The 13,008-nt window shown below is 34.1% G+C and overlaps 2 protein-coding genes across 5 annotated transcripts in view; one reads left to right on the forward strand and one right to left on the reverse strand.

The window, feature by feature from the left end:
• Positions 1–8,217, reverse strand: part of LOC119832908 (protein strawberry notch) — a 34,236-nt gene extending 26,019 nt beyond the window's left edge. The window contains exons 1-10 of one of the 2 annotated variants that reach the window (XM_038356734.1): positions 8,043–8,217; positions 6,107–6,203; positions 5,369–5,464; positions 4,621–4,722; positions 4,140–4,193; positions 2,769–2,923; positions 2,290–2,368; positions 1,505–1,714; positions 729–904; positions 20–181 (exon numbers count right to left, since the gene is read on the reverse strand). In XM_038356734.1, coding sequence (XP_038212662.1) covers positions 20–181; positions 729–904; positions 1,505–1,714; positions 2,290–2,368; positions 2,769–2,923; positions 4,140–4,193; positions 4,621–4,722; positions 5,369–5,464; positions 6,107–6,203; positions 8,043–8,045 — 1,134 coding nt within the window. In that variant the 5' untranslated portion in view covers positions 8,046–8,217. The remainder of the gene's footprint in view (positions 1–19; positions 182–728; positions 905–1,504; positions 1,715–2,289; positions 2,369–2,768; positions 2,924–4,139; positions 4,194–4,620; positions 4,723–5,368; positions 5,465–6,106; positions 6,204–8,042) is intronic. The other variant, XM_038356743.1, reaches the window with a different exon arrangement.
• Positions 8,218–9,360: 1,143 nt separating this feature from the next.
• LOC119833080 (serine/threonine-protein kinase fray2-like) overlaps positions 9,361–13,008 on the forward strand; it is a 9,940-nt gene continuing 6,292 nt past the window's right edge. The window contains exons 1-4 of one of the 3 annotated variants that reach the window (XM_038356956.1): positions 9,361–9,559; positions 10,121–10,189; positions 11,509–11,599; positions 11,980–12,160. In XM_038356956.1, the coding sequence (XP_038212884.1) occupies positions 9,491–9,559; positions 10,121–10,189; positions 11,509–11,599; positions 11,980–12,160 (410 nt within the window). In that variant the 5' untranslated portion in view covers positions 9,361–9,490. Of the gene's footprint in view, positions 9,560–9,666; positions 9,694–10,107; positions 10,190–11,508; positions 11,600–11,979; positions 12,161–13,008 lie in introns of those variants that run through there. The other 2 variants (XM_038356972.1, XM_038356964.1) reach the window with 2 other exon arrangements.

The raw sequence follows: 13,008 nt of genomic DNA on the forward strand, positions 1-13,008 counted from the left end.
GCAAACACACAAAGGATACGAGTCCGTCGAAGTCCTCGCCGCACCACTGCAGCAGCTGCTTCAGCCGCGTGCGGTACTTGGTGTTGGCGTGCGTCTCGCCGATGAGCGCCGAGTACGTGCAGAACACGACGCCCTTCTTCACGTTGCCGTTCACCGCCGACGAGATCTTCGCGTACTTGAACTGCAACGCCACCGGTATACAACGATATGTGGATGTGACATTATTAAAAGATAGATAGAAAAATTCGAGATTGGAAGCTGCGTCTCTTTGTCAAACCGTAGCAACGCCTAGCTTCTTGGCCACCCTTGATCCCACTTCAGCAATCGTTTTGTTCTACTCTTTCAGTTTTATGTGCCTAAGGGACAGCCAACCATAATGAGAATTTTAATGCCGGAGTCGAGCACGATTGGGCCATTTCGCTCCGGGAAAGTACCATACCCTCACAGAATATCGACGTGAAATAGTAGCATGCTACTGTGTTTCGCACGAAGAGTGGAGGGCGCCGGTAGACCGTTTCCTATTCCCCACTCTTCCCATTTCAATCCTACACTCCAGTCGCCATCCCCTACCCCTTTAAAGCGGATAACGCCTTCACAGAGGCAATACCTATGCTAAAACTTCGTGGAATCGGAACTTTGCCGGATACATCGCGGGTATGTCAAGTTATCCTCCAGGCGAAGCCGGGAGCTGGTAGCTACTGGTTACACACATATGTGTGTGTACGCACCTTGCTGAGAGAGTGCACCTCGATGTAGGAGGCGCCGATGTCGCGCAGGTCGCGCTCGGCGTCGTACTTGAGGTCGTTGGACACGGACACCCAGATGGCGCGCTTGCGCCCGCGCAGGAAGTTCTCGAATATGATGCCGGCTATCGTGCGCCCCTTGCCCACGCCCGCGCCGTCACCTGCAGGACATGTTTGAATGTTTATTTTTGGGAAAGTATTTATGTCTTATTCCCGTATATTTATTATTTGTTTTTAGTCATATCTTTTTTCTTATTTCCAATCAGACAGTGTACATAATTTGTGTTGATAACATATTTTAATTGTTAGCATTCTACGTTAAGAATAGCGGTGCAGAGGTAGTCTTCTGACAGTATTTTATATGTGGTAGTCGAGCACGTTTCGGCACGAAATGAGCCAGCTCGCACCGGGGACCCACACACCACACCCTCACAGAAAACCGGCGTGAAATAACAGCATACTATTGTGTTTCGTACGGTGAGTGGTGGAGTCGGATGTCTATTTCCTTTTCCTCACCCGTGCCAGTCCATTCCTTCTATCCAGTCATCAATCCTTTCGTTACTCCTTACCCTTAAAAGTGGATAGCGCTATCGCAGAGATCTGAGCCTCTGTGAATGTTCATGGGCGGTGGTAATCGCTGACCATCGCTGGCGAACCACCAGCTCGGTTGCCCGCTATGACATACAAAAAATTAGCTTTTCTTTTCTTATATCATAGCAGGTGATGGAGCTGGTGGTTTAGCTGATGGCGAGCTGACTGACCGATGAGGAAGCCGGCGCGCGTGCCGTCGGGCAGCATGTGGCCGTGCGCCTGCGACGCGTACACGACGGCCTCGAGCTGCAGCGCGGAGAGCAGGCCGCCGCGCACGGTCTCGTCGGGCAGCGCCGTCTGGTACGTCACGTCCACCGGCTCCACCGACGAGAGCGACGCCGTCTCCACCACCGGGTCGGGGTGCTTGCGGCCCAGCTTCACTGGAATCCGAACGGTGCGTTTGTTGCGGTCAATTGGCCATTGTGTAGTTTGGATACGATTTCTACTTGTAGTTGTATGCTTGAGTGTATTTATGTGAACTATTACTGGCTATATTACTGGTTACGCATACATCAAGCTATATTCATAAAACAGTATGTATAAGCTCTGCACATAAGTAATGATTTGTATCCTTTAAAAGAAAAATTTAAGTATTTTGTGTATAAGAGTATGGTCCTTCGAGACATAGTCAAGGTAATGGAAATGTTTAACTTTTATATAAATGTACTTTAAACTAATTAGCAACAGGGATTTCAAGACAATCTACATATAAATTTAAACTTGTGTTAAATGATTTCATCCATATTTTTTTCTGTATTTAACTACTACTAGTTTAAAAACACTTCAGCCAGTTCTACACTAACAGTGCACTACACTACACTAACGATCTTCTATGAAACATTTCAACCAGCATCCAGCAACCTGTTAATCTTGTAGCAAGAGGTTTAAGATAACCATTTTAAACCCTTGTTTTAAAAATAGTAAATTCATATTATGAAGAATTATTATCACTTACATTTGGTAGGCATATAATCTGCGTATGTCTCAGCTACACCCATTTCCTCATCATCCACTTCTTCTTCATCACCTGGTACCTGTAATTGTTATCATCATGACAATTTCAAAAAATATCTATACTAATATTATAAAGATGAAGAATTTGTTTGTTTGTTTGAACGCACTAATTTCAGGAACTACTGGTTTGATTAGGAAAATTCTTTCAGTGTTAGATAAGCCATTTATTGAGGAAGGCTATAGGCTATATATGTACTACGGGCGAAGCCGGGGCGGAACGTTAGTCTAAAATAAAATAAATTGAAGCAATTGAAATGCTTCTTGTCTTTAATAGCCTTATATTCTAAACCTTCGAGCCGGAAAAACGTAACTTTACCATATTTACCAAATGGAGAACATACCCTATATAACAATTAAACCACTCACATACTAACAACAAAATATTTAAAAATGAATCTTCAATATAATAACAAAACGTACCTTCTCCTGCTGCCACATGCCCTTGTTCTGCCACGTGGGCAGCTGCGCGAACTGCCCCAGCATACCGGCGAGCGGGCCGCCCATACCGGACGCTAGGATCTGATTCAGATTCTGTAGCAGGTACGAATTCATGCCTTGGATCCCCACCATTTCCACTGTTAAAAATACATTTATTATTTTGTATGTTACTATGTTAATTTTGTGTCTAAATAAAATATTATCTAGCTTTCTAAAAGGTGACTTTAAGGCTATATGGAAGATGAATTCATGCATATAAAGGAAAAGCTGTTTAAACACTACTACATCAAAGCTCAATCTTGGTATCTAAAGGGGCATTGTTTAGAATATAATATAACTTTAATTGTTTAGAAAGACTTGTTAATTAACTTCATTTTCTATCGGTAACAATGATATAATATTCAAAATAATTTTTGAAATTTTTAAGTAATAACATAACAACTTATAACAATATCGAAACATCACAATGTATCGCTGCCGATCAAAGCAAAAAGGGTTGCCAGATGTAAAAACATTAAAAATATTAAATAATTCGTGGTAACATTTAAAATTAAATTAAGGTGTGTTACGGAAATTTACCAAAGCAACCAATTAATTGTTAATGCATAAAAGCCTATCAACCTAACTATGAGCATATTTTGATATTTAGAACAACAATTAAACAACTAAAAAACTTTGATTTCACTCATGCATTTATTTACACTTAGAAAAAAAAACTTAAATCTGTTGATAATCCTAATTGGGATCAACTATCTGAATGTATTGGAAGTATTTCTAACTATGTAACTCCTTTTTAATTGCATGTCCATTTTAATATCTGGCAATCCCACGTGTGCCACTTCAAATCAACCACACAAATAAATCAGATTTTTCCAAAGATATCTCACATGATTTTGAACACTTAAAAAACTTATTTAAATTTTTCATTTATTTTGAATTCTGAATACAATAATAGTACGAAGCAATACTGCGTACATGCACGCACAAACTACGGGTCTACGGCTCTTTTCGATAAACAGCTAAATGAGTTTGTCAAATCATAGGAACTTGTTGTTGATGCAAAAAATAGTGCATTTGGAGTTGTGGAATTTTAACCAAATTTATATAAGTAACGCTATTTATAAATTGAAACCGATTTTGTTGAAATTTAGCAAAGATATGGTTTGGGACCAGAGATAGGACATATGATCTTCTTAACCTGGAAATTCTCCGGAAACCAGAGTTAAGTTAGAAAAGCTCCGGATCTGTAGATTATTTCTTTTCCACTTCGCGGGCAAATCCGCGGGCGGAAAGCTAACTAGCAACTTATAAATATGGTACACATTATCTACACATAGAGTACAGGGTACTCACTCTGCGCGAGCAGCGAGGCCGTGTTGAGCGCGGAGGTGCCGGGCATCCCGGCCGCTAACAACATTTAGTTTTAGTACCATTCGACCAGTTTTCAACCGACTTCAAAGAAAGGTGGAGGTTATTTACTCCATTCACTTCTAACATTTTTCATTTGGCTCTTTTGCCTCGGAACTATCGATGGGGCGAACCGATTTTGATGATCACATGATAGATATTTATTTAATGGATAATTGTGTTATTGGTTTACATGCATTACGATTGTAATCACTTCTTAGATTATTAAAATAAAATGTTATACATAACCTTGTACAACTAGGTTTCTTAAATATTACTCTGTTGGTTGCTTTAAATATATCTCAATTACGATAAAATTAATTGTAACTATTAAGAAATTAGCAATATTTTCATGTTTACGTCACAGTAAAAAGTTGATTTTTGAAAAATGTTTTGCATACTACAAAACAATAGTAATTTGTCTCACCTCCTCTACCCAGTCCTATGCTGACTGGTTTTGTGAGTGAGCTGGCTGGGATGCGAATCGGTTTCACATTAGACGCGTGCCCGAAAGCGACACCTAGCGGCGCTGTAATAAAATGAGATACTATGAGTATGCTTAAATTATGTTAAAAACATTTTTTTAACTCAAAAATTAACATAAGTATTTGTTTCAGATCGATTCGATTTCGAGTGATTGATTCGACCGCCTCCTTGGTACAGTGGTTAACGCATGAGCGTAGAACCGAAGGGTCCTGGGTTCAATTCAGTGAAACAGATGTACATCATCTGCCCCATACCCCACTGGACATGGACACGGGACTTTTATTTGTTTCAGATCAGTATTTCTATCCCACTACTGGGACACAGGCTACCTATAAGGGTTCGGGCCATAACCTACCATGCTGGCTAATTGCAGATTGGCAGATGTCACATGTCGTCGAACATTTAATTCTTAATAATATTCTAAGTAATATTTTTACCTTATACAGATCAGGTAAATGATGTTACATGGGAGAGACTCCTTGTGAATTTCACAATTTGAAAGCTTTTAATAATATTTTGAAGAATTACTTCCCGGCTAATACTATAAATGTGAAAGTTACTCTGTCTGTCTATCTTTCTGTCTCTACTTCACACTTAAACCGCTGAACCAAAATCTTACTAGGTTTACTGCCTGTGTTATCATTGTATTAAATTTAATTTCATGCATAAATATTACAATAATATATTACCTGCAAATGGATTTGTGGTAGGTTTTACAGGAGCGGCGGGAGGGGGCGGTTTTTTATCACCCAAACGCGCCGCTGCTGCCAAAGTCTTTCCACCACCTGAAATAGTTATTTTCTATTAAGCGAATGTATTATGTATAGACAATATATGAAGAAAATAAATTGTTTGAATTCGAATTTTGAGCTATTTGGCTATAATGTTCTTGGTACATGAAAAGGCCAGTCGTCAGTTGTCAAGCATAATTATTATTAATTTGTTGTGTAGGTCACCTTAAATTATGTGAAAAATAGTGTGATCATTTGTTTCTCTATGTTTGGGCAGTGGTTTACAAATTGTTAGTACCCAGAAGGAAATTTTGCCTAGTTGAGATTAAATAGCATTCAATAGATTTTTCATTCATTAATAAGCATCATAATTCGACTAAAAGAAAATAAACAGTTTCTCTTTGCATTATTACTTTGAATTTTGTTATGTATTTCTTAGAGTATAAAGTATTGAATATTCAATAATTTAACAATATAAACATTGACCACATAACAAAACACAAAACAATTTTAAATTTAAATAAAGTTTCTGAGATTAGTGTGATCAAACAAACTCTCAAAACGGTAATTTAAAAAGTGGATGTTGGCTTCATAATATGTGATCTTATATTGTATACATACTTTAATGTTAATAACACTATTTTAGGACAAAAACATTTCTATGAAATCCGCATCACCTTTAATGTGTTATCATACCTGGAACTTCCAAATTGTCAGGGTCCTCATCATCATCAAAATCGGAATCATCATCCGTTGGTGGATTATCACCATTGTCGGCGAATGCGCGTTTTGACTGCAATGGTTTAAAAACAATTCAATATAGTAATTTTAATCAAAATTCAACAAAAAACTTGTGAGATAATCATAAAATTCTTCATACTATCATACATGTAACATTTTATTTCTAGAAATTTCATAAGCAAGAAAAGTATAATCAAATAATCTAAATAAAATAAATAAACATATAGTAGACATCAACAGGGGAACTGTGCTTCATAAATAATTAAACTCAAACATTTATTTATTTGATTAGACTTCTAGGACTTCACATAGATTTGCCATAACATAGAAAATATTTACCATTTACCACTGGTTCAGAAAGCAGTTTATATATTTAAGCACTGGCAAGAAGCTCTGTACTTGCTCTTTAAAAATCACATCAATTGTTGTATAATCAACATATACAACAGTTATTATTATGAAACACAGTAAATAAACATACAAGATTATCTTGAAAATGATAATACAATTTGTGTCTCTATTAAAACCAGATAACAGCATATTTGAATCAATAATTGTTTAATAATTTAGCATGAAACAAATTACTAATGAAGACACCAAAATATAATGTGTTTTTCTACAGTGGATTCATTTTTATCATTTCATATTTTATATCTACATGTAATTTTCTATAACCATTTATTTTTTTTACATGGCATGTGAGCAAAAATTTTTAATTTATTGCATTAAATAGGATAAACATTTTGTTCAAAACATTGATGATAAACATGCATGATTTTAACAGTTTTGCATATGCCTTTTTCTTATTGCTGCACCATATCATTAAATGATGTATTACTGGTTTATATGTATAAATTTTCAGTTACAATAATATTGATATCACCACTTCTTTCAACTAAAATGTTACACTAAATATCAAAACTGTATTTGGTAAGGATTTAACTGTTCAAAGTAATTTACATAAAGATGTTCCTCTTATATTCAGATGTATCTGAATACAATACAATTCATTATAGTATGGTTTTAAATATATTAATTATTTAATGCTATTATTTGAACAACTTAGTCTAAATTATGTTAAAAACAATTGTGAATATTCATACAGTACAGTAGAAGTAACTACATTTCTATGTGATATATTTTTGTGATTCATAAAATCGTAACAAAAAAAAACTATCTTGGCACAAACATAATTTCAACATTTCTGAATCTGGCATGAGAACAATTCTCGTGAACACTTATATAACTGATAACGAAGGTTTAAGACTCAATTTAACTACCATTTCAATCTCCTACTTATCGAAAAATGAATTTTTAATCAAAACTATGAAATTGCACCTTAGTGCACATGTCTCAAGAAACAATGTCAAAAATGTTTGCATTCTGCGATTTTTATGTACTTCTCGAATAGCAATTTAATCTTTCTACGTTGCATGGTAAAACCAAATGTGTTAAATCAAAGAAAACATCGCTTCAGCGAATCTATACCGCATTGCACTATTGTACTTTGCACAAGTCTTGAGTGCAGTTATTAGGATGTATTCTAATACTAGACCTAGAACCTTCTAAGAAAATCAATACAGCCACACCCAACTTGCATAATTAATGCGTCACATACTTAGATTCACTAAAATTTAAGAAGAATCACTTGAAATTTTAACACATGAGAAACATCCATTACCTCATGACACATTTTTTTGGTTATAAATGTTAAAAACAAGGAAAAAATTATTGCAAAATGCTACTTTTGGCTTCGTCAAGGGGTAGTCTAATATTATAACAATCTTTTTATTTACAAATCACTTTCAAAACATGAGAAATACACAAAAGTCATGTTTAGGGAACAAAGTAAAGTTTGTAAAAAAGTATCAAAACAAAAAACTATCATTACCATTTTTATTTTGGATTTAATTGAATGTAGCTTGTCTAATAGGATTTTTTTTAGATAACAGAACGTATACAAAATTTAAAGTTTTTTATTATATCACTCGCGCGCAATGAAGACGTAAAAATTCGTCAATTCACACGTTTTAAAAACCAGACGACCTGACGGCGGTCAATGCTTCCGCCATATTAAAAAATTGTCAAAGATAAAAGAACAATGTACAGTTGGAAGTTCGGATACAGCCAATGTAACACTGCAACATGAAAAAACTTTAGAACTTTGTATTTTTTTTTAATTCATAAAAATATTAGGGATTGTTCAAATAATGAAATTCAATAATATGAGGAACAATCATTTGGGGGTATAAAATACATTTACTTTTATTATTTTATGTAAAATAAACGATTCCTATATACCTCTTTACGTATCCGAACGAAAAATCGATATACATTTTTAACAATCGATACTCGATACCTAGATTTTTTGAAATTACATGTTCATGGTAAAGGTTTTTATTTAAATTAAATAAACGAAACATATATCTTTTAAATAGAATGGTCGAAGCTGACGAAGTGACGTTTTGAAGTTTTCTTTATTGCAATTTTTACTATGTTGATTGCAAAAAGGACCATTACATATAAAATAAAAAAAAAACTTTATGTACAGTATCTTGTCTTACATATAATACATTAGTCAATAACGATAAGAAAATTAGTTATTACAATTTTATGCATAAATTACGTTATGCCCAAAGAACGAAATCGCTCGTTCGTCGAGCGAAAGATTTGTTCACGAGTCACAACCCGTCGTAGTCACAGTAATATATCTATAACGTGAAATCCGAAACAATAATAAAAATACTATAGAGTGAAATTGTTGTTGTGAACATGTTACTCGACTACGACACATAATTGCAATGAAGAAAAGCCATGACACACAAGCCGTTATTACGTGAAATAATATTTAATTGTCGTATAAAAAAATGATGTCTCTCTTTATTTTAAGTACCTAGGTAGTTTTTAGTGAAAAATGTTAGTTCAGTGAGGAGCAAAGCGACGAGCGTGTTATAATAAATCTAAACTCAAAATTACAAGCCGGGTATGTATTCTATATTAATCTATGGAGCCGAAACGAGCGAGCGAAGCGAGCGTGCCACGGCAGCGGCCAAAGAGTACCGGAAATATATTTTTCTTAATGATACGTAAATTACTAAAAATTAATATTATAAACCTCGAAAATAAATTTATTTGAATTGTCTATGGTGAAGTCATTCGATCATGACTCGATTGATTCTGTCGATTTTTATTATCTTTTATCTTTTTTTCGTCGTTCATGCAACCGCCATATTGTTTTAAAAGTCAAGCATCGAAATCTTTTATTCCACATAACAGATATTTGCTAAATTAGATTAATTCGATAGAGAACTAGTATTTCATAATATTCAAATATTCATAATGGATTCCCTCGTTGGCTATGAAAGTGATGACGATAATGAATCTGAACGATATGGACAACAACCATCGGTAAGTATCCTTGGATCCATTTTGTTTTTTGAAATCAATATATAAATGGGTGATTTCATTAGGCACATATCACCCGTGATTTAATGTTTGATTCGTCTAAAATTACAAGTTTTTCGTCATACATGTTTTCACTGGTAAAATGTAACGTTATTAGCAATAAATAAGTACGTGCATTAGTTTGTTCACAGTCGAGATGCTATAAATTTAATAATATCAACCTAAATGTAAATATTTTTTTTTTGTCACAACGGGATATTCCGGTTTTATTTAATTTAAATATATACATTTTTTTGTACAAGTATTTTCATAAGATTAACACTTAAATTATCAAAAAAATCGCTAAAAATAGGCTCGACTTATAATTTATATATTTCTCAGTCGTATTAACGCAGAAAAATCTTACCTTATTTTTTAATGGTCACATATTTAAATAAAAAAAAAATGTTCATGATTTAGATAGATTTCTCGCTAATTAAAAATGTATGAACCCCTTACATTTATTATATTTAAAAGGAATGATATTAATTTATTTCTCTGCTTGACAATAGACTGATATTATAGGTGGTGAGTGGGTGTCGTCGGAAAGAAGATGACACAAACTATGATCCGGTGAACATGGATCTAAGTGAGGTTAGTATCAACTTTTTAAGTCTTACTCTAACATTCTACATTATAAAATCATTTATTGCTAGTAATCATATAAAATTAGTAATTGTCTAGAACAAAAAAAAGCATTTAAAAACTTGTATAATTCCTCAAGATATCCACTCAAATGATTTGTTAAACAAAACAAACATCAAAGAGATTGGATCATCAAATGAAATTGCATCTTTTATTTAAAATCTTATGTATTCTTGCTGTCTCACTCAAAACGTAACAATTTAATTAGATGTACACAAAATTATGATAGTTTTTCCAAAGCCATTGTTAGCATGTCATCCATTCAAATCTTATCGACGATGATATTAACACTTTTATTATTTTATATGTTACCCATTTGTAAATTGACCTAAAAAGTCAAATCGATCTGCGTGGCTTCAAGATGACTCCCAGTTTGGCTTTCCTCTTACAACCATAACAAGTAAGTACATAGATATAAAAGATAAAAGACCATCTTTGCATTTACTTTTAACAGTGGTGAAAGGTAATATACATTGAGTATTGAGTTACATGTCATGTGCAAAATGATGCCATTGAAAATATTGTTGTGAACAAATTTACACTAGTTTATTGGCAAATGTTAATACAATATGGTTATTTTTGGTTATTTTTTTTAACACAGTATGGTTATTTCGTAAATATACAGATAAAACTTGAGCAGAATAGAATTAAGATAAGAATTACATAGAGAAATTGTAAGCATCATATATGTATAAGTTGGATCTCAGAAAAATATGTATTTTTTACACAAATACCAGTAGTGCAATTTTGCATCACTATTATGTTCTATGAAATATTTATATTTAAATAAAAAGTTTGCTTATTTATAATGCAAATGCAATTATTAATAAAACTAACTTTATTTTTTTTTCTTTTGATTGAGCAGGGAAAGCTAGTTAATTTGTTATATAGACTAGCTTACCATTATTAATATTCAAAAGACACTACTATGGAAATTACATGTCAAGCTATAAACCAGACTAAGTCATTCTATACCCTCCTAACTATATCCAGACACAAAAATTATATAGAGGTTTTGTTGTAATGTAAATTAATGACAAGTAAACAAACATAGTTTAGATTTAAAATTTGTATGTGGAATATAATGGATTTGCAATATCTTCAATGACATCATAATTTGTAACAATTAAACATTGGTTGAGGTAACTATATTAAATATATGGTTAAAGTTGCAAATGTATATAATATGTATTATATCCAACATCTAAACAACGCTATGAAAACTGGTACATTACATATAGTAATTGATGAGTGAATGTTTGTCGCAGGAATCCCAAGGCGGTGAATCGGAGCCTGAGCTGCCACAAGCCGAGCCGCGGAGTTCGCGGCACGTGTCTAAAGAGGATCGGCGAAGCTCTAGTATGCATTTTTTCCTTTTTACACGCTTTTTATTATCTTCACCTGTATGTTTGTTTGTTTGTAACCGACTTCTTTGGGCGCGATTTTGACCCACTTTAAATTTGTCACTTGATCCAGTGCTAATAGTATTGTGAGAGAAGTTTTTGTTGTTTTGATTGTACTATGTATAATGCAAGCAATAGTCTAGAGTTTATAATATTATTATTTTTGTTAGTTTTGTGTATTTTATTACTTGTTTTATCTGAATTTCATTATTTATTATAATAACATTGGCCTGATTTTTTTTTAAGTAGTTTATATCAAACTCCCGCAATTACGATACAAAACGTTCCACAAGTTTTTATGTCATCAATTTTATCCTTATAAAATTAAATTTTTAGATGACAGCCGTGACCATGAACGCGCCCGTGATGGCTGCAGAGATCGCGATCGCGACCGTGACCGTCACCGCGACCGTGACCGTGACCGTGACCACGACCGCGACGAGCGGCGGGACAAGCGGCGTGACTCGCCGCGCAGGGACAGGGACCGCCGATCACCGCGCAGGGACGACCGACACAGGTGTGTATCAGCACTTGGTTGAGTTGGTGTCTATGCTAGCGAGCGTATTGTGAGGATATGAAATAGATGGGATGAATCTATATATATGAAAATGAATCCCTATTTCCCTTGGTCACGCCATAACGCGTGAACGGCTGGACCGATTTCAAAAATTCTTTCACCGTTAGAAAGCTGCAATTACACTGAGTGACATAATCTATATATGTACCCCGGGGGAAACCGGGCCGAACAGCTAGTAATAAAATAGTTGTAGAATATTTCGATTATTTTTGTCGATGTTAAGTCATTTTTGTAATGTTCAAGTGAAATAGAAACAAAGATTTTCACAGTGCTACACCAATTGAACCGTAAGGAGAAGTCATGTTTAAATATAATAGGTAAATTATATAATTTGGATACTTTTTTTTTGGTAATTGAATTAAACAGATCTCAATTAAATAAAAAAACCCCTTAAAATGAATAGTCTAATAAATAATTTATGTAACCATATATTTTTATAAATTAAAAACTTTTTAACGGATTTTAAACGCGAGAGGTCACGGGGGGACTGACCACGCTCGCTGTAAAGTGTTCGAAACGACGCGATTTATTCATTATATTATTAATATGTTTATTTTATTTATTTATTCTTTATAGTACATATTACCGAAAAATAAATTGACATTGTAAGAAAAAGACCATGCCGGCACATATACACTATAAGGCGGCCTTATTGCTCAAGAGCAATCTCAACCAGGCAACCTTTTTGTAAAGGAATGTTTAACGTGTATGCGATGGCACAAAGCAATATACTTAGTCTGGCCATAAATACTGTTACACTTAATTATAAAAAAATATTACATTTGAAT

This window comes from Zerene cesonia, chromosome 2 (assembly GCF_012273895.1).
Source record: "Zerene cesonia ecotype Mississippi chromosome 2, Zerene_cesonia_1.1, whole genome shotgun sequence".
Lineage (NCBI taxonomy): Eukaryota > Metazoa > Arthropoda > Insecta > Lepidoptera > Pieridae > Zerene > Zerene cesonia.